The sequence below is a fragment of the Heloderma suspectum genome, chromosome 3 (genome assembly GCF_057233095.1).
Source record: "Heloderma suspectum isolate Gila_16-S chromosome 3, 16-S_ref, whole genome shotgun sequence".
Lineage (NCBI taxonomy): Eukaryota > Metazoa > Chordata > Lepidosauria > Squamata > Helodermatidae > Heloderma > Heloderma suspectum.
In genome coordinates this window covers 62,657,564-62,682,701 of record NC_139460.1, presented here as the reverse complement: position 1 = coordinate 62,682,701, position 25,138 = coordinate 62,657,564, and the positions used below count along the sequence as shown (strand labels likewise).

The 25,138-nt window shown below is 41.8% G+C and overlaps 2 protein-coding genes across 5 annotated transcripts in view; both read right to left on the bottom strand.

Annotated features, from left to right (window-relative positions):
- The window catches only part of CRYBG3 (crystallin beta-gamma domain containing 3), a 95,279-nt gene extending 82,600 nt beyond the window's left edge, over positions 1–12,679 (bottom strand). Inside the window, exon 1 of the mRNA XM_084843406.1 lies at positions 12,332–12,679. Within this exon, the coding sequence (XP_084699532.1) occupies positions 12,332–12,465 (134 nt within the window). The 5' untranslated portion in view covers positions 12,466–12,679. The remainder of the gene's footprint in view (positions 1–12,331) is intronic.
- A 9,750-nt stretch (positions 12,680–22,429) lies between these two features.
- The window catches only part of ARL6 (ARF like GTPase 6), a 42,904-nt gene continuing 40,195 nt past the window's right edge, over positions 22,430–25,138 (bottom strand). For all 4 annotated transcript variants that reach the window (XM_084843403.1, XM_084843402.1, XM_084843401.1 and 1 more), the window contains exon 8: positions 22,430–23,381. In XM_084843403.1, coding sequence (XP_084699529.1) covers positions 23,356–23,381 — 26 coding nt within the window. In that variant the 3' untranslated portion in view covers positions 22,430–23,355. The remainder of the gene's footprint in view (positions 23,382–25,138) is intronic.

The window sequence follows — 25,138 nt, the reverse complement described above, 5'->3', positions numbered from 1 at the left end:
ATAACTATCAGGATTAGTAGCCATTGATAGCCTTATTTCTCTCTCTCTCTCTCTCTCACTCACACACACACACACACACAATCTTGCAGACTATGGTAGTTTATCAAGAATGATTAACATTGGTGTATCTATAACATTCATGGACCCATTTCAAACCTGCTTCAGAGCGGGATATGGAGTTGAGACTATCATGGTCGCCTTGGTGGATGATCTTCACCAAGAATTGATAGGGGGGGTACATCCCTGTTGATTCTTTTGGATCTCTCAGTGGTAGCTGATACCATTGACCATGGTATCCTTCTGGATCCCCTGAGGGAGTTGGGGGCACTGCTCTGCACTCCTTTCTCCCAGGACGGCTCCAGATGGTGTCACTCAGGGACAGCTGTTCCTTGAAAAAGGAACTATTATGTGGAGCCCCTCAGGGCTCCATTCTATCCCTGACGCTGTTCAGTATCTACATGAAACCGCTCAGAGAGATCATCAGGAGGTTTGGGACTGACTGTTATCGGTATGCTGATGACACCCAAATCTATTTCTCCTTAACATCTTTATCCAAGGAAGTTATGACTCCTCTGAATGACTGCCTGAAGTCGGTAATGGGCTGGATGAGGGAGTTCAAGCTGAAAATGAATCCAGGCAAGACAGAGGTGCTCATCGTGAAGGGTCCTAATTCAGGTATTGAGGTATGTCAACCAGTTCTGGAATGGGTTGCACTCCCCCTGAAGGAGCAAGTTCATAGCTTGGGGGTGCTTCTTGACCCAACCCTGCTCCTGGCACCCCAGGTGGAGGCAACGGTGAGAAGTTCCTGTTATCAACTTTGGCTGATACACCAGCTATGCCCATTCCTGGAACATGTGGACCTGGTAACGGTGGTGCAAACGCTGGTAACCTCTCAGCTTGATTTCTGCAATGTGCTGTACTTGGAGCTGCCTTTATATTTAGTTTGGAAACTTCAACTGGTACAAAATATGGCATCCAGGTTGGTCTCTGGGACATACCATGGAGACTACATTACACCAGTTTTAAAAACTTTACACCAGCTGCCAATTTGTTTCCGAGCAAAATATGAAGTGCTGGTTCTTACCATTAAAGCCTTACATGAACTAGGTCCAAGGTACCTTAGGGAGTGGCTTCTCCCCTGCGTCCCAGACCGCTACCTAAGGTCCTCTGAGGGCTATCTGCTGCAGCTGCCTAATGTGAGATTGGCCTTTTCCTGGGCCTTTTCCTTTGCTGCCCCTCAATTGTGGAATGACCTGCTGGTTGAAATGTGCCTGCTGACCTTGTTGAAGGTTTTTAAGCAGGGATTAAAGACGTTATTATTCCAACAGGCCTTCCCCTTTTAGAACTCTTGTTCCTTTTGCTGACTTTTGTATACTGTTTAAGCAGTGTTGCTTTAAGCTGTGTTTTATTGTTGGATTCTTTACAAATTGTTTTTAGTTCAAAGTTGTTTTTAATTATATGTTTGTATATATTGTCCATACGTTTTTATGAAAATGGTTTTCAAACTTTATATATTGTATTTTAACGTTTCAAATTTTGTAAACCGCCCAGAGAGCTTCGGTTACGGGGCGGTTTAGAAATATAATAAATAAATATTTGCTATGTAATTTGTCCAACATCAGCAGCCCATTTCTGCTTCATATACTGTCACACAAGCACCTGGGAACCAAAGCATACACTCTGTCATCAGTTTAAGAAGTTGGTATTCTCTGATAGAGAATCAATCTAGAAAAAAAAATTAAATGCCATATTCTTCTTGATCAATCCATGCTGTTTATTTACATTTAACTTCTGAGCTGCCTGGACAGAAAACCAGAATGGAACGGCTCAGGGAAACAACTGAAGTTGCATAAAATGGAACGGCTCAGGGAAACAACTGAAGTTGCATAAAATGGAACGGCTCAGGGAAACAACTGAAGTTGCATAAAATGGAACGGCTCAGGGAAACAACTGAAGTTGCATAAAATGGAACGGCTCAGGGAAACAACTGAAGTTGCATAAAATGGAACGGCTCAGGGAAACAACTGAAGTTGCATAAAATGGAACGGCTCAGGGAAACAACTGAAGTTGCATAAAATGGAACGGCTCAGGGAAACAACTGAAGTTGCATAAAATGGAACGGCTCAGGGAAACAACTGAAGTTGCATAAAATGGAACGGCTCAGGGAAACAACTGAAAACCAAAATGGAACGGCTCAGGGAAACAACTGAAGTTGCATAAAATGGAATGGCTCAGGGAAACAACTGAAAACCAAAATGGAACGGCTCAGGGAAACAACTGAAGTTGCATAATCCGGGCAAGACAGAGGTACTCATTGTGAAGGTACTCATCGTAAAAGATTACATAAATCCATACAAAACCATCTGTACTTTTATGACTGCATTATCACAACGCTTGATTAAAGTTAACCATTGCTAGGGTTACTGAATTCTCTTATTGAAAGAGAAAAAACCCATGAACCTCACACCTACTCAGAACATAACCATTTTCCTATAATGCAAGGATTCTTATCTGAACTGCTAAAAAATTTATCTCCGAATTTCAGTTCTAACCCTAAAAATCAATATTGTTGACCGACATTATTCAAAGCGAACAACTGCAGTATATATGAACAACAGTATATTTTAAAATATATTTTTTGCACAGATCTGCGGTTCAATATTGAGCACCAGGATTATAGTAGATTACACTGAGATTTTTCTTTTTGCATCTGCCAAGCATAGCAACTAATGGTAATACAAACTATGCAGTAGACAAATAGGTCTGATGAAATTTACAGCATTATTTCTAATTTGAAAAGCATCTTGCTGGTACCGAAGTGTGGCACTTTGTAATAACACATTTGGGGGTATCCAGCTTTGATGAGGTTTAAACAATTACATCATACAGAAAATAGCAATAACTTGTTAAGTATCTGAAAGCAAAATGCTGACCTTAATATCCAGCAAATACTGACCCATGTTTGCATGTGTCTATAGCTCCAGAAGTTTAAACCAAGATTATGTAATTGTTTAAAGTGTCTGAAATTTTTCTGATGTTGAAAGCTAATTTATTAAAGTGAAGTTCATAGAGAAACATATGCAGTAGCAATTTTAAACATTAATCTCTGCTATAAGATAAAGGCAAAAGTAAACCCTAAAATGCATTTAAAAGAAAATCAAATCAAAGTTATTAAAGGTGTAATTCTATGTTCCTAAAGTTATATTATGTATAACATGGTTTGCTCGTAAAACTATCATTATATTTGAAAACTTTAAAATGTGAATTCAGTGAACCCAGAAGAAGCAGGAAGAACTGGAGGCAGAGGAAGATAAGGCCAGAAACACAGGACTCTAGAACAAAATCCAAACTGTCAAGAATTTATATTTTCTTCCACATTATGATATGGTGACTCTATTCACATGTTGGGAAACTGAACATGACTTGGAGCATCCCAAAATGTCTATCGATATATATCAATAGATATATTGGATCAATAATTTTAATAAGAAATTGAAGAAATAACTATGCTGAGAATCTTAAAGAGAGGATTAAAAAAACATTTTCCCTATGACTTCATTATTTACAAACGTTTTGCTCCTCTAGTCTTTCTATAAAAGTCTTCTTATTACATATTTCTTAGCAATCATTGGGGGGGGGGGAGGCTTGATAACAATTATCTTAAAGTCTAAAAGAAAATATTTCATAATCCAAAGCTGTTCAATTTTTCAGAAAAAAAACACAAAAATGGTCCCTGGAAAAAAACAGAAATAAACTGGTTTTTTTTCAGAATTTTTCCAGTTTTTTCCAGGCCTTCACATCTCTACTAAACATGTTAGGATTGCAAGAAACTATAACTTCTTGTTCCCAACAGTCACAGGAAGTTCTACAGTTGTGCTCTGTCCTGTACAAGACTCAGCCTCATAATTTCAAGGTGATAAGCCAAGCAATGTATTTATTCATAGCATTTACCTGTTGCCTTTCCTAAAAAGCACAAGGTGATTTATGGAAGATGACCTTTTGTAACTTTGGTCCATCTGTATGGATAACCAGGATAGCAATTTGGGGTAGAGGTGAGGCAAGAGAGGATCTCCACCCTCCAAACCTTACCCAAATTAATAGGGGCCAAATCAGGCTCCCACTACCTGCCACCAAAATCCCTGAAATGTCCAATGTTGAGAGCATCTGTATTAGTCTTAGAATATCTGAACAGCCATCCAGCAGGTGAAGCGAGTATAAACATGGTAGTTATGGGCCAGCTTCAAAGAAAGAGGGTCAGAGATGTTTGGGTGGAGGAAGTCAGGAACTTCCTCCCACTTCCCCTTAACAGTAATAAACATCCTGTACAGCTTTGCTTGCCCTTTCTTGGAAAATCCAGGCACAGAGGCCTTGCCTACTGGGCTTTGGGATCTCTGGAGGCTGAGCAACCTCACAGCTCCTAGGTCCTTCTGCCAGCTTGCCTTCACAAAACCAGCAAAGAGTAATACTCTCCATTGCAGACCTTTTGCTGCTATGCTGCAAAATATCCTAGAACACAGCAGCAGCAACCATAGTTTTGCTTGCTGACTCCACGGACTGCTACTTCATCTCACTATTGGATTATCCATTGCCTAACGTATATAGTTCAACTTCAACCACACATAGACCAACATATACATTCCTGTATCTGCAGCCATGGACTAGAGCAGACTTCCCCACCCTGGTGATCTCAAAATGTGTTGGATTACAACTTCCATAATATCCATGCTTGCTGGGGGGGATGGGAGTTGTGATTCAACATACCTGCAGTTCACTAGGTTGAGGATTTCTGGACTAAAGAAACATGCTTTTAAATGAAAACACATTTCAGATGATACTCAGTAAAACTGGACATTTATTCTACTCTGTGGATGCGGCTGAACCATTATTATTTTATATAGTACATCAATGTACATTGCAAATTAAAGAGTTTAATGGGGGAAAAATCTCTGGGGACGGAACCTGCTTACAATCAAAAATAGACAAAGGGGAAAATAACACATTCATCAACAAAATATTAATGTGGCCATTTAAGTGTGGATAAAAGCTTAAGATAAAATCAGCCCATTAATGAAGAAAGCTGATTAGAGCATAATGGTGAACTGAAAGCCAAAGCTAAAACAGAGATATTTAAAAATTATAACTAGTCTTTCGAAAACTATCCTAATGCACCTGTTGTTAAATGCATATGCAGTTTATAAGATTCAGTTTTAGAAATAGTATTGCTGTATGAACGTTTGATCATAACCACTTAATCAATCCACATCAGCCATACCCTACAAACATAACAGCATAGCTCAAATATGTGACATCTGTTTGCCACATCCAAAGTTGCCACGCAGTGAAATCTGTTACCATAATCTGAATCAAATGACACTCACAAGACTGCAAAGGGCTCATTAACACTGCACATATTGTCTTAACACTTTCTTCAGTAAACCATGGACTTGGGGGAGGGGGGAGTTCAGCATTCATTGGTTTTCACTGTGTCACTCTAACCCTGCATACTAGACTGCATTTTCTCAATGAAAATCAAAGTAAGAAATGCTCAAACCATCTAACCCTCTCCATTACATGGTAATCATATGCAGCAAAGTGTCCGACTACTTGTCCCTCATAGCAATATAAATATTCACCCCATTCCCCAACATGGGGAATGACACATATATTCAAGAAACATGCCCATTCTGATGTGCATCCAGTCTACAATGAAACTGAGAGATGTGTCTAGATATTCCTATCTGGGGCCTAGTCACATGCAATAAAGTGCAACCAATGGTCTGTGTTCTGTGTCTGCAGAATACAATGCTTTACAATTCATTTAAATTTGACCTGTGCCCAGTGCAATTCAAAACAAGCTTCCTTGTACAAATATTCAGCATTTTGCTTCTATTTTAAAAATTCAGAAATATTTTCCAATTATAGTAAACTGACAAAATCTTAGCAAGCAGGCTTTGTTCTATGCATTATTTCAGAAAATCCAATGCCTTGGTGCATGTGTCCTGGCTAGACAGCCAAAATTGGCCTTCTAGCTGCAAATGCAGGGTGGCTGGAGTGCAGAGGAGAGGATACCCTCCATACTCCACCTGCCCTGCATTGGATAGTCGGCCGCCTCTGAGTTTGGAGGTGGCTGACTATCCCCATAGGATTGTGCCCTAATACACTGTAGCAAATTGTGCATGATATGTTGATAACCACTCATTTGTTTCATCAGAATTCATTTTTTCTCATTGAGGTTATTGGCAGGGGCATCACTAAGAGAGGTCCACCTGGGCACAGGCCCCGGATCTTTTTTGAGCTGTGCCCTGGATCTTTTTGAGTTGTCCTAATTGTTTGTTTGTTTGTTTGTACATTTTCCCAATGACTTGCATTGGAAAACAGAAATGGACGTAACATTTTTAGTTGGTATAATAAATACATGAAATTTGGAGAGTTGGTAGCCCCATGGAGCGGATTGAACCTGCCCAATTTCCGGCAGTGAGGTCCAGTGGTTTTTGTGCTAGCCATGTGTAAAATTTCCTTTTCTCAAAGACTAAAACAAAAAGTAAAAACTGTCAAGCCACATAGGGGATTAGAGATCCTAATCAGAAAGTGTTTAAGGTGACCATTAGGATGTCACTATCCCTAATCTCTGGTGTAGGGTTTGTTTGGTTTTTTGAGGTGCAAAAAACCTCTCTCCCCTTACTTTTCTGCTCTTACATGCCCACTGTTGGGAGCTTGCTTGCAATGACATTTTGAAGAGGGAGAAGGAAGGGAAGAAAGAGCTCCATGTGAAATACTGGTATTTCACACAGGATCTGATCTGATTTTACTGCCCCAAATTGGAACCTTTGGATTCTGCAGAAATTTAATAGCTTCAGTACAGCAAAGGATCCAATCGGCCTCCACAAACTTATTTCTCCCCCTCCACTTTAATTTCTCCTCAATAGCTGTAGGACTCCTCAATAGCTGTAGGACTCAAATTATTCCAAAAAGAGGGTTAGGACTATGTGGCGTCATGATCATGGAACTGCTGAGGCTTTTAAATAGGTTCGACAGTTTTACAAAAAGCTAGAAAAAGCCCTTAGCCATCTCACCTCATAAAGTTAATTTAAGTACTTGCAATCCTTACAAACCCTCCACGGCCTCCTAAATTCCTCTAATGTATTACCTCTCTGAAAGGAGCCACTTGGCTTAGGGAATCCCCTCTACACCCCCCTGCCCCGCATTTCCAATCACCATTCTTCTTCTTCCCTCCCCGATCCTGTTCTTTCTTTCTTTCTTTCTTTCTTTCTTTCTTTCTTTCTTTGTCTCTGTCTCTCTCTCTCTCTGTCTCTCTCTCCTTTACTCCACCCAGAGCATATCTTGGGCAATTCTTAAAGATAATTCTTGAAGAGTGGCTGGGTGACCAGCCAGATGGGCGATTAAGAAATTCAATAGATAAATAAAAGAATTCTCTTTGGTGGCCAAGAGACGTTTTGAACTGTATTTGACTTTATACAAACAGACAAGAGGGTTGGGTTTTCTCCTTCTCACTCACGTCTTTGAGAAAAGTGGGTTCACATGGTTGCAGAGAAACAAATCTGGGGCAGTTTTGTTTGTCAGTTGCCATAATCCAGCAATAGGAAGGGCTGCAGCTCAGTGGCAGAGCACATGCTTGGCATGCAGAAGGTCCCAGGTTCAATCCCCAGCATCTCCAGGTAGGGCTACAAAAGAATCCTGCTTGAAAGTTTGGAGAGCTGCTGCTGCCAGTCAGTGTCAACAATTCTGGGCAAGATGGACCCAGAGTGTGACTCAGCATAAGGCATCTTCCTATGTTCCTATGAACAGAAAGCTTTAATAAAAATAGGAAGTTTGGGTTTGTTTTTTAAGTGGAAAGGAGATAAATACTGCTCATTTATACAATCCTATGTATGCCTACTCAGAAGCCCCATTATGATTAATGAGCTTACCCTCAGAAACTGTGCACAGGATTCCATCACAAGTTACTTTTGCAGGGAGGTTTGCACCTTGATGTTTTGCATGTTTACTCAGAAATAAGTCTGGAGTTGTGAGCATGGTACTGCAGGCTTAATACAGTGCCTACCCAATTCCATCTAATGAACTGACTACCCTTTCAGCTCAGTCCTATGCATGTTTTGTCATTTGTGGGTTGGGGGGGGGGGTTGCATGAACTCTAGATTCAGTATTGATGGAAAGGCACTTAGTACGTGCTCAGAGTTTCTCCATAACTTAGCCCTAGTTTTGAAAACAGACTCATTGGCTGAATCTATTTGTCTTGGCACAAATGAAGTTATGGGGAGGAAGATAGAATGAGAGCTTGTGCATAACAAGAAGGTAGTGGAGGAGAGTTGCACAAAACAAGACATCTGTTTTTATGAAGAGTTGCGGGAGGATGGTAGGATGAGGAGACATGGTTGCATGGAGGGGAAGAGAATTGGTAGGGGGAGAATGTAAGTGCTCAGTGGTGAAAGAAAAGCATTCTGCATATGCTCAGAGGCACTCTCTATTTAAGAACATAAGGAGAGCTATGCTGCATCAGACCAAGGTCCATCTAGTCCAGCATTCTGTTCACACAGTGGCCAATCAGATGCACACAGGAAACCCACAAGCAAGACATGAGTGCAATAGTACCTTCCCACCCATGATCCCCTGCTGCTAATATTGGTGAAATGTAAATAAATTTTAATAATTCTAAATTGCATGCATGTATATCCTTCAGAAACTTTGCAAGAAACCTGTATTGGGGAAGGGGGGAAGGGAAGGGAAAGCAAATCGTTCCTTCCCCCAAATTGGAGAACTCCCCTTCCACTTGAACTGCTGCACTTATCCTTCTGAAACTTTGTGGGTTTCTTACTTAGGGACAACTGTAGGCTGTCTGTAATTTTCAGAACAATTGTTGTCAAGGAAAACAAGGAGATAAGTATGTCCTCTTTTGGAAACCTCAAAATGTCATAGCCCTTGAACAGAAACTCTTGTGGCTATCATTCTGAAATTTGGCAGACATGGTCTCCTCTGATGGGGCAATGAATCCTTAAATGTGTATCCAATTTTTCCAAGTAATTAAAATGTTACTGGCAGTTCCCTTTAAAAGAAAACCAAAATATAAACCCTGCACCTATTTTGCTGGCACTGGGCAGGTGTAATCCCCTTCTAGGAGGCTACTATGCCTGAAATTAGCATCCAGTTCTGAGCAAGAGAAAAAAGTTAGTTCCCCCACCCCTAATTTCCCATGGTAGTCAACAGGAAGCATAAAGACTCATTTTCCCAAACCTTGACTCAGGTTTGGTACCGAGCTGAAGTAGTTCTTCTACAAATTGGCCCAAGCAGAAGCGGGATGTTTTCCAAAAGACCTGAGTTGAAGTGACGTGGGGGGGTCAGTGCACACTTCGTATGTATGTATGTATGCATGTAAATCTATACACTCACGCAAGCACAACACATGCATACCCCCCACATGTGCACGCGTGTGTGAGTGTGTGTGTGTGTGTATGTATGTATGTATTTATTCGAAGTGTGCTTAGACTTGGATATATTATATATATATATATTCAAATTTGTGTTGTGGGCCTGTGCCCTGGATCTTTTAAGAACCTAGCAACGCCCCTGGTTGTTGGGGCACCTTCAGTCTCAAGGTCACTACTTATTAGTTCCATTTTACACTGTGACATAGTAACTCTCACATACTTGCTAGGGATAATCACCTGAAAAACATTAATTATAACTTTGAAACAGCCAAGTTTGCCTAATACTATATTTGCAATGGCATCCATTCATCATTATTAATGAGGCTGGTATACCAACTACGCCCTTATCCGGACAGAGATAGCCAAGCTACAGTTATCCATGCTCTGATAACTTCTCGTCTGGATTACTGCAACGCGTTATACGTGGGGCTGCCTTTGAAAACGGTCCAGAAACTTCAGCTGGTCCAAAATAGGGCAACAAAATTGTTAACAGGGACCGGCCTGCAAACTCATATTACGCCAGTACTTTTCCAGCTGCACTGGCTGCCAGTCCATTTCCGGACCCAATTCAAAGTGCTGGTATTAACATTCAAAGCCCTTAACGGCTTGGGGCCAGGTTATCTGAAGGATCGCCTCCTCCCATATATGCCTGCCCGGACCTTAAGATCATCCTTAGCGGCCCCTCCTTGCAAGTTGACAGTAGTGCCCTCGTGGATTTACAGATTTTCTAGTTTTAACTAAACTATCCCTCACAAAATGGACAGGTGGCTTAAAACGAACTGAACGTAGAACCAGACCTTTCAATCGCTGTATCAGAAAGTGTTAAACCAAGATTTTCAAAAATAATGAAGCATGTTCAATCACATTGCTCTCACTAAAAATATTATTATTAATATTTTTTAAAGTGAGAGCAAAAAGAGGTTTTGTACCATTAATAAACAATATTTTTAAAATAGTTTATTTTATTTTATTCTATTTCATCTTTATCTCATCCTGTTTAATTTTAATTTATTTATTTATTGTGTATGTTTTATAATGTACATAATATATTACTACATTAGTACATGTATATAATTTATAAATTAAATATACATATATTGGGGGTGTGTGCTCAAAATTTTTTCACTGATAGGGGTGTGCGATCAAAAAAGTTTGGAGACCGCTGATCTAGGAAATCTTCCAAATTATTATTTGTCATACCTTAATGATGCTCATTGTTCAACAAAAACCAAAACAAGATGTCAAATTGTTCATTGCCTACAGTTTCCTGAACAGTAGTGGCCAGAGCCAGAAATTAAAATACAGTTTTGTGAAAGGATTATTCCTTCGTTTTAACCAACACTAGATTCTAATTATGTTTTAGCTAAGATCCAGAATAGTATATTAAAGAACACACTTTGAGATATGGAGTTTCCTATTGACCAGATAAAGCACCATAGAGAAGCTCTCACCACAAATATAGAGCACTGAAAATGAAGTATAAGAAATTTTTGTTGTTTGCAAAATCTGAGACTTGCAGCTAATTTTCACTAGTTAGTATTTACCATTTCAATGTATGGTATTCTGTGGGTTTGTCTAGGAGATCTGTAATGGGGCTAATTCAGACACTGAACTGTGAATATAAAGTGGCACAAAAATAACTAATGAGTTCTTAAGAGAACCTCTACAGGTCCATGAGTAGGGCTGCAATCCTACACTTAGGGTGTAATCTTATGGAGATAGTCAGCTGTCTCTGAACTTGGAGGCAGCTGACTATCCAATGCAGGGTGGGCAGAGCACGGAGAGGATCTTCTCCTCCGTGCTCTGGCCACCCTGCATTTGCGGCTAGACAGCCTTTGGCTTGCGCCCTTACTAACTTAAGTCCCACTTACCTCTTACCTCTGAGTAGACATGGACAGAATTACTCAAGTTTCAAGAAGTTTCAAGACAGAAGTTTCAAGGAGAGTCATATCCTAACAGAATGCAGTTACATTGCTGAAAGTGATGTTCTTAACTGAGCTTCTTTTCTCCAAATTGCAAGGGGGGGGCAGAGAAGAGAGCATATTTATAAGAATGTACACTTTTAAAATGTTCATAAGGAACATCAACCACTGCAGAATTCTTAATGCCAGAGAAGTATTTATTATCAACTACTCCAACATTATATTTATTTATTTATTTAGAACATTTGCATACTGGTCATCAAAAAATATATGCCAAGCCTGTTCACAATAAAATATACTGATATAGAAGCCATCATCTGACCTGCCATGCTCTCCAGGGGAGTCTTTTGTTAGCGGAACTGTCACCCATTCTCTTACTTCTTGCAAGTGACATCTTGCAAGGGCCGTTTTAACATGTAGTGTTAATATATGTATTTCTTTAACTGCCTCCACACTACTCTAGAGGGGCTCTGGCAAAAGCTCTGCTTTCACGTATAAGAAAGTGCTTGACATCAAAATTAGTCTGGTGCGATTTTGTTTTCTTGGGCGGGAGAGTGGGAAATGGGAGGAGGAGGAAGAGCTACGAAGTTAACAATCCACCAGACTTGTCTGACCCAGGTAGAATCCCGTCAGTCTCTCTCACATACCCACCACCTATTGAAAAGCGTCCTCCACAAACAGCGTGGAAGCAGTTCTGCTGTGGCTGCCCTTAGCCGCTGAGGGGGCTTCCGCAGCCTGCCCCAAAACTGGACATCTGCTTCGCATGATAGACCGTAAAGAGATGGGAAGCGAAGCAGAGAAAGCGCGGCGACAGAGAAGTACTGAAACAACAGGGCAAGGCCGGGAGGAGGAACGCGGGGGGAGCCTCAAAGAAGGGACCGAGGCACCCGAGCCAGGGCGAATGGAAGCCCCTTCAGCCAAGAAGGCACGCGCGAGTCGCCGGCCTTGCTTGCGCCCTGTCCCTACCTGCGTCCGCACTGCCGCTGAGAGGCTGCTTGGGCCCCCTCCTCCTGCTCCTTGGAGGGGCTCTTGGTAAAAAGTCGGGAGAAGCTGCTGTGCCAAGAGGAGCCGGTTCTCCTCCGGCTACTCCCGCCGGACATCTCCGGCGGTGAGAGGAGGAGACCCGGGCTGCCTCCCTCCCTCACGGCTTGGGCGGAGAGGCAGGCAGCCTCGGCGAGCGGCGGCCCTCTCCCACGCTCGCTGGGACGGCAGAAGAAGCCCCTTCCCAAGTTTCTAGCCCATTGCTCCAGCGGGACTCGGGCAAAGGGAAGCGCCTGAGTGGCCAGCCGCTGGTTATGCCTCCCCCTCCTCCCGCTGTGGAGGCGGGGGCGGTTGCACGGCTTCCTCAGCCGCCCGGCCCACGAGGAGGAGCCACGGCCGCGACCAGCACTGCCCCTTGTTGCGCAGCGCGCCCGCCCTCCCCAAGGCAGCCGGAGCGCGGTGAGCTCCCGCGCGCCTTGGCCAAGGGTTGGGCGCCGTGTGCACGCCCCTTCTTCCCTCCTTCGCTCGCTCGGTGCCGCCAAGAACTTCAGGTCGGTCGAGTTTTTGCCTTTCCTCAGAAGATGAACCATCGCCGCCAGTAGGCGCGTGGCTGCCTCGACGGTAGCGTGGAAGGGGAAACAACTCCTCTTCGCCCCGGGACGACGCGGGGGACCGCCCGGCGCCTCCTGTTTAACCCGCCAGGCCAATGTGTTTAAAGGCACCCCACCGCCCACCCCGGATTTCCCTCTTGTAGTCTGTTGTAGCAAAACAACCACAGAGGTGAACAACAAAGAGTCTCGTTGCACTTTAAGCTGCAAGCGTATACCCACTTACCTGGGAGTAAACCCCATTGAACTCAAAGGCACTTATTTCTGAGTAGACATGCATAGGATTGTCCTTTTAAAGAATAAAGGCATAACCCTATGCAAGTTTAGATCCCCCCCCCAAAAAAAGCCTACAACTAGAGCTTATTTCTGTCTAAATATGTATAGGATTATGCCCTAATAGATTTATGTTGATACAAGCTTTTGGGAACTTGAACACTCCAATGTCCACGAAAGCATATGTCAGGACACCTTTGAGGCAGCCTGATCTTAGGCAGGTTTGCTTGTAAGTTCGGTGGGGCTTACTCCCAACTTAGGGGTGCATAGGACTGCAGCTGTAGGTTGCAAACCTATACACATTTACTTGAGAGTGAGCCAATCCTATGCACACCTAATGTGGGATGAAGCCCTGTTGAACTCAGTGGGACTTCTGCATAGACATAGGATTACAGTCTGTTTTTGTTTTACCAGCAGCAACATAAAGCACTCAAGAGGAGTGTGCTCTTGACAATCCTGAAGTGTTGTGTTAGTGAGAACAAAGGGCATGATCCAAACCCCATCAGTGGGAGGAAGTGTTTTAACTTTTTCCCATTAAAATCAGTGGGCTGATCATGCCCATATTGGGCAAGCTCCAAACTGCTTATGAATGGGGCTGGCACCAAGATTTATCCTTGGTGATAAATGGAGCTTTGAAAAGCATTAATTGCCATTTTCTAACTCACTGTCAGTACAAATTGAGGTTCTGCTTTTTAGTATCCTTTTACAACTAAAACTGTCTAACTGATTATTTGCTTCCAAATTCTTAAGCTGCAGAGACACAACAAAGTATTTTATGTCAGTATGAACAAACTTAAATCCTTCAAGGTAAACACTAGTACAGTAAGTCAGAGGATGTTGCTGGGTCCAAATTCTGCTAAGTTTTCTGCTACATTATTTAGAAGGGCCATTTTAAGGCAACATGTGCCAGTAATCTCGCTGCTAGCTCAGGAACAAAGTAACAAGCAATCCGATTCCAATTGCTCATGCAGAAATATTTTGCACAGAAAACCCCCTTTGGGACTGGACAGTGGTTTTCCTCTTACCAGTTTTAAAAACAAACAAATAATATTAACAAGCATTGGAACAGCAGCGCTGCTTTTGAAGCACACAAGTTAGGATTCTACTCAAAGGCCAAGGTTATATGCAAAAGATGAGGGAGCATGAAAACATTCTAAACTAAATAGGGGCAATTCAGGAATCATCAAATAGTCATCAGATAGTCACCAAAAGACATGACAAAGGCAGATGTGGCAATATAAATTTTGGTTGTGACAGATTTGTCCTTGCCTTAAGGATTTTATGATATGGGATTTCTGTATTTCGCTAGATCATGGATCACCAAGTAATGTATCCCATACCATATTCAGAACAACGTGTAAGAAAGGACATTCTAAGTTTATGCAATTCCTGGTATTAACACACACGAGTTTATAAACAGAGGACTCTGAGATCAGGTATGTTTTTTCTTTATTTAGACAACAATTCTGTGGTCCCTGTGAGACCATCCCAGGGACCATAGGATTGCTCGAAAAAAACTGATATCATAGACAGTGTTCCGACCTCGGAAGGGGAACTTGGAGATCCAAACCCTCTCCCCCACCCCCTTGCAGCCAACCCAGAAAGAACTGTGCCATCTGCCGTCCAAGGTCAGAAAAGTGACCTGGACAGAGGAAGAAAGGGGGTGTTGCGGTGGGCAGAGAGCGGAGGAGACTGGAGAGGCCAGGATGTGAGATATGCTGGGCCTCCTCCAGCCTCCTTTCCTCCCCCTCCAAAGTGCGCTCACTAGATAGGCTGAAAAGCCCATCTAGTGAAATCGCTGAAGACTGAGAACTGGGAGAATCTGCCACTCCTCCCACCCTGCTGGCTTCAGCCCAGCAGGGCACAGGAATATCGGAAGCCTTCAAGTATATGAGAGCACAGAACATAAAAATGCACATTTGTTGTTACAAACAAGACACATTTTACAAACATTCTAACTTTAGTTCAAGGAGCATTGCCATTTATTGTAAAGATTAAACTTTCTTACCCAATAACATTTCTGAGCTTGTAATAAAAATGGAGCAGAGAAGTTAATGAGGACCAGTGCCACTGGCCTCCTGAGGACAAATGTTGCATCCTGTGAGATCCAATGTTTGGTTCAGAATTCCCTGTATTTTGCCTCTCATATTTAAATAATTTCTCTTTGTGCTGCTTATGTGATGTTTTACAAAGGACACAAAAGATGGAATTTCAAAGCAGCACACTCTAACCCTGAGTTGTTATTTTTTCCAAAATTCCCAACTATGATTTGGAGTAATAAATTTACTTCATAGTTTTGTCAGCAGGACTGAGACATGCATCCCTTAACTCTTTCATAAGTTTAAAAAGTAAAGGTAAAGGTGTCCCCAACCAGTCGTGTCTGACTCTAGGGTGCGGTGCTCATCCCCGTTTCTAAGCCGAAGAGCCAGTGCCGTCCGAAGATGCTTCCGTGGTCATGTGGCCGGCATGACTGAACACCGAGGTGCACGGAACGCTGTTACCTTTCCCACCGAGGCGGTACCTATTTATCTACTTGCAATTTCTTGCTTTCGAACTGCTAGGTTGGCAGAAGCTGGGACTGAAGACGGGAGCTCACTCCATCACACAGCACTCGGGTCTCTAACTGCTGTCCTGCCGACCTTCCAGTCTGCAGTTCAGCGTCTTAACCACTAAGCCACTATTTAACATTTGAAGTGTTTCTTAGTCGTATTTACTTCTAACAATATTTCATGTAATTCGCGTCATACACAGGACATGTGAACAAAATTCCAGTAAGCAGTTATCCTTCCTTTCCCCAACTTTCTTATCTGAAACACCTGCTGGCCTTTCCTGAGTTGAGCTAGGAAAATTTTATCTTTCCCATGGCAGGTTCCTAGGCCAATGAAAAGTCACAGCATGTCAGCAAAAAAGCTTCTATTAGAATGCCTGTGTTAGAATCAAACTGATTAAAACTTAATACAGGAGTATATCTTAATATATAATTTGTTTCTTTATAAAAGTTATAAACATATAAGCGAGATAAACTTATGAGAGAAATATGGTAGACCAGTAACTCTTATTTTGGATAAATATTTGCAAGGTAGCCTATTATGCAGGTTGGTACAGGAGTCTTGCAAGATGCAAAGATTCGGGGGCAAATATTTGTCACATGGTGTTAACCAACCATTTGTATTTTCCACATTAGAGGATATTTATCATTTGGCAGGTGGCAATGGCCTCTGAACACAGCTGTCCACATTATGGACCGTGGAAATTCATGCAAAATCGAGCAGATGGTAATGAAACCTTGTTGTCATGTGTAGAGAATATTATGTAACATATAGCCCAAGGCAGCCGGCATGTCTGTAAAAGCAATACTAAACACAAAGCGTATGTATCTTATACTTTAAAGCAGCTCAGCTCATTTTGCTAAAGTTTTCACTAGAGTCACTCCAATGACAAAGAACATTGAACTTACATGACAAGCTGTTATTTTCTGCTGCCATTCAGATTAGAATGGTTTGCACACATAGGGAACCTCCTGGCTGATTGCTCTTTCAGTGTGAACAGATGGTGGAATTAAGTGATTGTATTTTTTGTTTTTGTGTTAATTTTCATCTCACATGAGCCCTTTGAAATGTTTTATTACATTTTTTTGCCCAAAGCTGAATAAGAATACATTGCATTTTTAAAATGGGTTTCTGACAAAATGCATTTTAATTTTCCCTTTACCCAGTTTTGAATTAAAATATGCAAAGAGCTTCAGCTATTGGGCGATAATGAAATGAAATAAATAATCATAGAGAGCTAGAATTCTAATATCAAAAATCCCTTTTGGTCCACTAAAAGTTTGAAATAAAAAATACTACTTAGAAGCTACGCTTACACACTTAGTTGGAAGTAAATCCCACTGAACTCAGATGCCCCTGTCCAGAGGCTCTAGCATGTGGAAGCAGGTTTCTGTGAGTATATCCTTAGGCTGCAATCTTATACCCATTTACCTGGGAGTAAGCCCAGTTTAACTCAATGTAACTTACTTCTGAGTAGATGTGTAGAACTGCACTATCTGCATGGATGTATCTCCTCATCTAGCTATATCCCGTGCACATGGAGTCTTAAAAGCTAAAACCCAAGCAATTGTTTTGGGGGGGAAAGCTAGGTGCAGTCCCTGGATTCCCTCTTCCTCACAAAACAGGTGACTGGCAAAAATGTGTTTTATGCATGCATCCCTATTGGATCAGGATAAAAGGACCTTACTGTTAAATAAACATTCTTAGGACTGTACTGCAAACAGGGATAGTTTAGGTCCTTGGATGAGGTCAACTGCCCACTTGTGTGTTTGACCTTTGCCCATCTTGGTTTATTACATTTAATAAGGAGGGAATGGCTAGTTGGGTCAGGGAGGTTGTAAATTCCTCCTTGAGAGAGGGGGCAGTGCCAGCCTCCTTAAAAGATAGAGTTATCATGCCACTCCTGAAGAATCCTAACCTGGACCCAGAAGTGGAGAACTATAGGTCGATTGCTAACATCCCCTTCTTGGGCAAGGTGCTCAAGCGCATGGTTGCTGATTAATTCTTGGATGAAAATGATTTCCTAGATCCATTTCAATCTAGCTTTAGGCCTGGCTTTGGGATAGAAACTGCCTTGGTTGCCCTATGGGATGACCTTTGCCAAGAGAGAGACAGAGGGTGTGCAACCCTGTTAGTTCTCTTGGACCCTCAGTGCCTTTTGATACCATGGCATGGTATCCACTTCTGGAGTGGCTGTCTAGACTGGGAGTTGGGGGCATTGTGGTTCTATTCCTACTTATGCTGTTGTTGTTGTTGTTCAGTCGTTCAGTCGTGTCCGACTCTTCGTGACCCCATGGACCATAGCACGCCAGGCCTTCCTGTCCTGCGCTCTCTCCCGGAGCGTGCTCAAGTTCATATTCATTGCATCCGTGATGCTATCTAGCCATCTCATCCTCTGCCGTCCCCTTCTCCTTTTGCCTTCAGTCTTTCCCACCATCAGGGTCTTTTCCAGGGAGTTTTCTCTTCGCATTAGGTGGCCAAAATATTGGAGCTTCAGCTTCATTATCTGTCCTTCCAATGAGCAGTCAGGGTTGATTTCCTTTAGGATGGACTGATTTGACCTCCTTGCAGTCCAGGGCACTCGTAAGAGTCTTCTCCAGCACCACAGTTCGAAAGCATCAATTCTTCGGCGCTCAGCCTTCCTTATAGTCCAGCTCTCACAGCCATACATTACTACTGGGAAAACCATAGCTTTGATTAGACGGACCTTTGTCGGCAAGGTGATGTCTCTGCTTCTTACTATGCTGTCTAGGTTTGCCATAGCTTTCCTCCCAAGGAGCAAGCGTCTTTTAATTTCATGGCTACAGTCACCGTCTGTGGTGATCTTGGAGCCCAAGAAAGTAAAATCTGTCACTGCTTCCATTTCTTCCCCTTCTATATGCCAGGAAGTGATGGGGCCAGATGCCATGATCTTCGTTTTTTTAATGTTGAGTTTCAAACTAGCTTTTGCACTCTCCTCTTTCACCCTCAACAAGAGGCTCTTGAGATCCTCTTCGCTTTCTGCCATTAGGGTGGTATCGTCTGCATATCGGAGGTTGTTGATAATTCTCTCGGCAATCTTAATTCCGACCTCTGATTCATCCAACCCGGCATTTCTCATGATGTACTCTGCATATAAGTTAAATAAGCAGGGTGACAATATGCAGCCTTGTCGTACTCCTTTCCCAATTTTGAACCAATTGGTTGTTCCATGTCTGGTTCTTACTGTTGCTTCTTGACCCTCGTACAGGTTTCTCAGGAGACGGGTAAGGTGGTCTGGTACTCCCATCACTTTCAGAATTTGCCACAGTTTGTTGTGATCCACACAATCAAAGGCTTTAGCGTAGTCAATGAAGCAGAAATAGACGTTTTTCTGGAATTCTCTTGCTTTCTCCATGATGCAGCGAATGTTGGCGATTTGATCTCTAGTTCCTCTGCCTCTTCTAAACCCAGCTTGTACTTCCGGTAGTTCTCGGTTCGCATACTGCTGAAGCCTAGCTTGTAGGATTTTGAGCATCACCTTGCTGGCATGTGAAATGAGCGCAATTGTGCGGTAGTTTGACCACTCTTTGGCGTTGCCCTTCTTTGGAATTGGAATGTAAACTGACCTTTTCCAGTCTTGTGGCCACTGTTGAGTGTTCCAGATTTGTTGGCATATTGAATGCAGCACTTTAACAGCATCACCTTTTAGGATTTTAAATAGCTCGGCTGGAATACTGTCATCTCCGCTAGCTTTGTTGTTACTAATGCTTCCTAAGGCCCACTTGACTTCACTCTCTAGGATGTCCGGCTCAAGTTCAGTGACCGCACTATCATGGCTATCAGGGACATTCAGATCTTTCCTATATAGTTCTTCTGTGTATTCTAGCCACCTCTTCTTAATCTCATCTGCTTCTGTTAGGTCCCTGCCTTCTTTGTCCTTGATCATGCCCGTCTTATGCTGTATTTTGTTATTTTAATTTTTGTGAACTGCCCAGAGAGCTTTTGACTATTGGCAGTATAGAAATGTAATAAAATAAATACGTGGATGGTCACTTCCAGAAAGTGGTGCTGGGGATTAATGCTCTGTTCCATGGCAGTTACATCACAGGCTTCCACAAGCGTCAAATTTATCCCCCATGCTATTTAATATCTATATGAAATGACCAGGGGAGGTAATTCAGGGATGTGGACTAAGGTGCCATCAATATGCCAATAACACCCAGGTCTACCTCTCCTTTTCTTCAAACCAAGGTGAGGCACTGGATGTCCTGAATTGGTGCCTAAGCAGGGGAATGGATTGGATGAGGGCCAACAAACTGAAGCTGAAACCAGACAAGATGGTGGTAGTGTTAGCAGCTGGTTCATCTACCCAGTTGAGTGGTGTTCAACTTGTCCTGGAGGGGGTTACACTCCCCCTGAAAGATCAGGTGTGTCGCTTGGGAGTGCTCCTGGATCCATCACTGTCACTTGAGGCCCAGGTAGCCTTGGTGGCCAAAAGCGCCTTTTATCAGCTTCGGTCGCTACACCAGCTGCAACCCTATCTGGATAGTGATAGTCTGGCAATGGTTATCCATGCTTGGGTAACCTCCCAGTTGGATTACTGCAATGTGTTGTATGCAAGGTTATCCTTGCAGATGGTCAGAAACTTCATTTAGTTCAAAACAGAGCTGCTAGATTACTAACTGGGACTGGCCGAATGTTCATGTGATGCCAGTGCTTTATCAGCTACGCTGGTTTCTAGTCCATTTCTAAGGCCAATTCAAAGTGTTGGCCTTTAATGCCCTAAATGGTTTGAAACCAGAGTATCTAAAGGAATATCTTCTGCTGTATGTACCTGCTCAGACCCATACGTCATTTTTGGAGGCCCTCCTCCAGGTGCCCCTGCTGAAGAATGCTAGCCGGGTAGCTCCAGGAGAGAGGGCCTTCTCAGTGGTGGCACCCCACTTATGGTATGACCTCCGTAAAGAATTTCACTTGCCACCCAAAGTTGTTGGCTTTTCAGCACCAGGCAAAGCCCTTTCTTTTCTCTCAGGCATTTTAAAGACCTAGTTCTAGATTTTTATGGCTGTTTTATTGATTCCCATTTTATCTGCTGTATTGTAGTTTGCAAAGTATTTGATATTTCACTTTTTGTGGCATTTTAGTCTTTTAACTGTTTGTAATCTGCCCAGGTTACTGAGAGGATTAAAAATATAGTTTATAGTAGCCTAATTTCTGCTTGATCCCACACCCTGTACAGCAAAACTTAAGTTAGGTTTCCAGTACAGTACAAACTACATAAAGATATCTTGAACCCAGCTCTAACACTGGAAAAGGCAAGGTGAACATTCAGCTGAAGGGCAGACAGGTTGTGAAGTCTGGGTTTTATGATGCTTCAAAATGGCCTATGTGACTAGTTGACCCAGCCCTCTTTGTCCTTTGGAAAACACAGTATGTTGTACTTGGCCTTCTCAGAGCAACACATATTTAGAAACAGAATTAGATGAGAATCCCCATTCCTTTTTGTGGTCCCTGCATATTGGCTCCCTGGGCTACTGAAGTCCAATAATTATCTGTAAGGTTACAGTTCCATGCCAAAGTACATGTGTGTTGCACACTTTGGTGCTCATGTATAGATAGTTGCATACAGAGCCTTTCGTAACAGAGCTGTGCTGGCTCACCTTCCCAATAATTCCCTTCTGTCTTCTAACCATCAGTACCCTGTTTCCACAGATCAAAAGAGTTTGAGAGGCATACGTCTCCTGCAATTTTTATCAAATGCCTTAGTGTCTGTAGAAGAGATGGAAATTGCTTTTTTAAAGAAAGGTTCTCCCATGAAGTGAAAAACATGACTTCTAAAAGGATTAAATGCTATTCTCCACAAGGAAAGACAATCAGTGTCCTGGTTACTGTAAACACTTAGCAGCACAAACCTATCCTGAGACACGTTCAAGTATGATAAGGTGGCAACCATGTTCACTTGTGCTGATGCCCAGCTAACAGAAGTTGTGTTCCATCAGAGAAGGCATTTACATCATACTCCTGTCCTGTACAGTTGCGCTGACATACTTGCATAGTTCAAGGCTCAAAGTAGAGAAGGAAGAATGGCAGTGGAGTAGAAGGGGTGTGATTAGCTTAGGCTGGATCTACACATAGCAGTTATACCGTTATCATAACTATCGGTGTCATGTGTACCAATAGTTATGTGAACAGTATGATAACAGTGTAACTGCTGTGTGTAGATTCAGCCTTAGTTGGCATCCTGTGCCCTTTGCACTGGTGAAATGTTGGTGCAGAAAACACAACATCGTATGTTATATACAGCCCATTGACTAAAATTGGGAGAACATGATTGCGACTAATCCAATAGCTAAGCATAGCACAGTACCAGTTACGAGAAGGGGATACAACTCATACATCAACATAGGCAGCACAGACAATTTCACATTGGTACCACTTCTATGAAACCTCACGTATGCACTGCTCAATAGGTTGTCTTGGTTAAGCCTAGATTAATGTAAATGTTGAGAAGTACAGATTCTGTACTAATATGAAATAGTATACTAATGAAAGCATAATTAGCAGAAAATGTATAGCATGCAAAGTTTTATACAACAAAAAGGCAGTTTAAAGTCAACTAAATATAACACTTCAGACTAATTTATCTCTTGGATGCTATTCCACATGTCATCTTAAAGCAAACGCAATCCAATAAAATAATAATATAATGTATTTTATTTATCAATATTGTTTCAGCTGTTACATAACACAATATAATCAGCACATATCAACAGCAAATTATTCACATATATCCACAGTTGCTTATAAAAACACAATGCACATGTAATTAAAAGATAGTATGGAAAAATAAAATGATATTGCTGTTTTTGTGCAAGATAAAACTATTACATTCTGGTAAAGGTCCATTCAATGGGCAAGTTCACATGTCATGCTAAATCATGGTCTAGCAAGACATGCAGCATCATAAAGGAGAGTGTGAGCCTTGGGCGTGCACACTTTTCTCCCCACATGACAGGAAGGGTGATTTTCGCAGCTTTTAGTTTTGCTTTCTGAGTCTCAGCTTGTTGTGTTGCCCGGATCAGGGATTGTGGCTTGTAACAAACTCTGGTTAAAAACCATGGTTTGAAATTGGTTTGTTCTGAAAATGACCAGAGTTTGCCAAGATTCAGGAAAAGCTGCTAAAGTTGGAGAGGGGAGGAGAGAGCATGCGAACTCAAGGCTCATGGTAGCTCCTTTCTGGTGCATACCTCACTATATCATGGTTTAGCCAAATGTGCATTTTACAACAGGAGACACAATGAAAAGCTCTCAGGAAGCCATATTGTTGCAGTTATAAGTTATAAGTCTCTTCTTGGGCCTGTAACTCAAAAAAAAACAAACAGATTTTTTAGATTGTATACAGTTACTTTAATGTTCTATCTGACCACATCTTAATTTTTGGTCAGTATCACAAATGTGCATATGAGCTACGAAGTTTTCTTACAAGGAACGTTCTACCTTTTATGGGCTTTTATAAAAGCCAGAAGAAGGAAACAGACCTAAAATCATCTTTATTTTCAAGACTCTTTATGTACATCTACAAATGACCTTTATGGAATTTTCATCGCTCATTAGTTTTTCATGTCTTCATTACTTGGATCTGATCTAGATAAAACAAACAAAATGCACATTACAATTGTTTATTAAATTATATTATCTAAAGAATTCCAGCATTATTTTTATAAAGAACAACTGTATAGAGCCAAATGGTAATATGTGCCTACATTTATACAGGAACTATAATTCCTTCACAAAAATGTTGCCATAACTGGGATCAATTTAGACATTATACCACCCATGGTTTGGTGATCAGGAATATATATCTGCAGGCTTGTGTGCTCCCCTCCTCCACTTCCTGGTTTTTGCTACCCACAGTTTGCTATGGTGCTCAGATTGGAAGCTGCAGCAAACTATAGTTGATGAAATCTAGGAAGTGGAGGAGAAGGGAGCATGTGAGCCTATGGGGGTGCTCTCAATTGCCAAATCCTATGACTGAATTGAGGCATCTTGTTTTTCCATTTTAGTATTCAGTGGGGAGACTACTTGAATTAAAATAAAAAATATATTACTATGGGCAGTAGCCTATACTCCCACTGTAATCCTGCTCTTTCTGTTGTGCTGGCTGGAGCCATGGCTAGTGCAACAGGGAATGAGTGCTTTGTAGCACAAGCCCTGAAATGAGCAGAAATGCTTGTTTTCTGTGTCGCAACAGGTCAATGGAGCTCCCTTCTGTGAGTTCCACTGACCTGCCCCTTTCAGGAAATGAGTGTTTCTGCCTGTTTCCAGTTCCTTTAACAAGCACTTACTCCCTGTAGTGCTGGTGGTGGGTCCCACTGAGACGTGGGCAAGATAGGATACTGCCCCTATGTATTTATTGTATCTCCTCTTCCCCAGCCCTGAAACCCTTTGTAACCCAACTCCTTTCTTTAGAAGTTACTCCTCTGAAGATGACTCCGTTCTGCTGAAAATATTTAAGGAACTGAATTACAAAAGCAGTTTGGAAATTTACAAGTCAAAGAGGCAATTGTCTTCAGTACAGGCAAACAACTTTGTCCTGTGTTTCCTGTACATGCAACAAATTCCCATACTGCTTTTTAAAATTTGGCAAGTTAAAAAGTAGTTTGGAGGCAAATTGGGAGGTGACAAAAGTAAAACTTCTAAAAAATGCACTGGTGCACACAAGTCTGGTGTATGTGGGTTTCCAAATCAAAGCTGTGGATTTCCTGTAGAAATTTGAGAGCTTTTGTAAATTGAAGTTTCAGCTACTGTAACCTCAAATTTTGCCTGAAGCCTGGAGTTTATTGATGCACTCTGAGGATTCTATTCCAAGATTTTTATGGACCAGCAGTAAAGTTTAACCTTGGATCATTGTGTAACCCATATCATAAATAGCACCTCACCAAGGTTTTTTTTGCCTTTCAACTTTCAGTCTCTGCTGACATCTAGTGGTGTCTTTTAAATAAAATACTCAACTGAGGCTAACAGTTTAGAACAGTGTTTATAAAAGCCAAGCTAAAACGCTGGTCATGTGTAACTATGTAAAATATTTGCTACTAGATTTTTCTATTCCAAAACTGGTTGTTGCAATGAAAATAAAGGTCAGTTATTTAAATTAATTTATTAGCCATATAATAAATTCTAATCATACAAATTTTGAAGGGAGCCTGCACCCCTATCAAGACCACCAAAATTGTAGATGACAGTCATTGTTTATGAAGGTTACAGTGCATCCTGCACCAAAGGTTCAACATGGATAACAACAATCTGTGGCACTTATATGCTGTACTCTATTCTTAAATGTAAAAGAAGTCAAGATTCATTCAGCTGAGATCAGGCCCCCAAAACTGCAATTTAAAATGCTA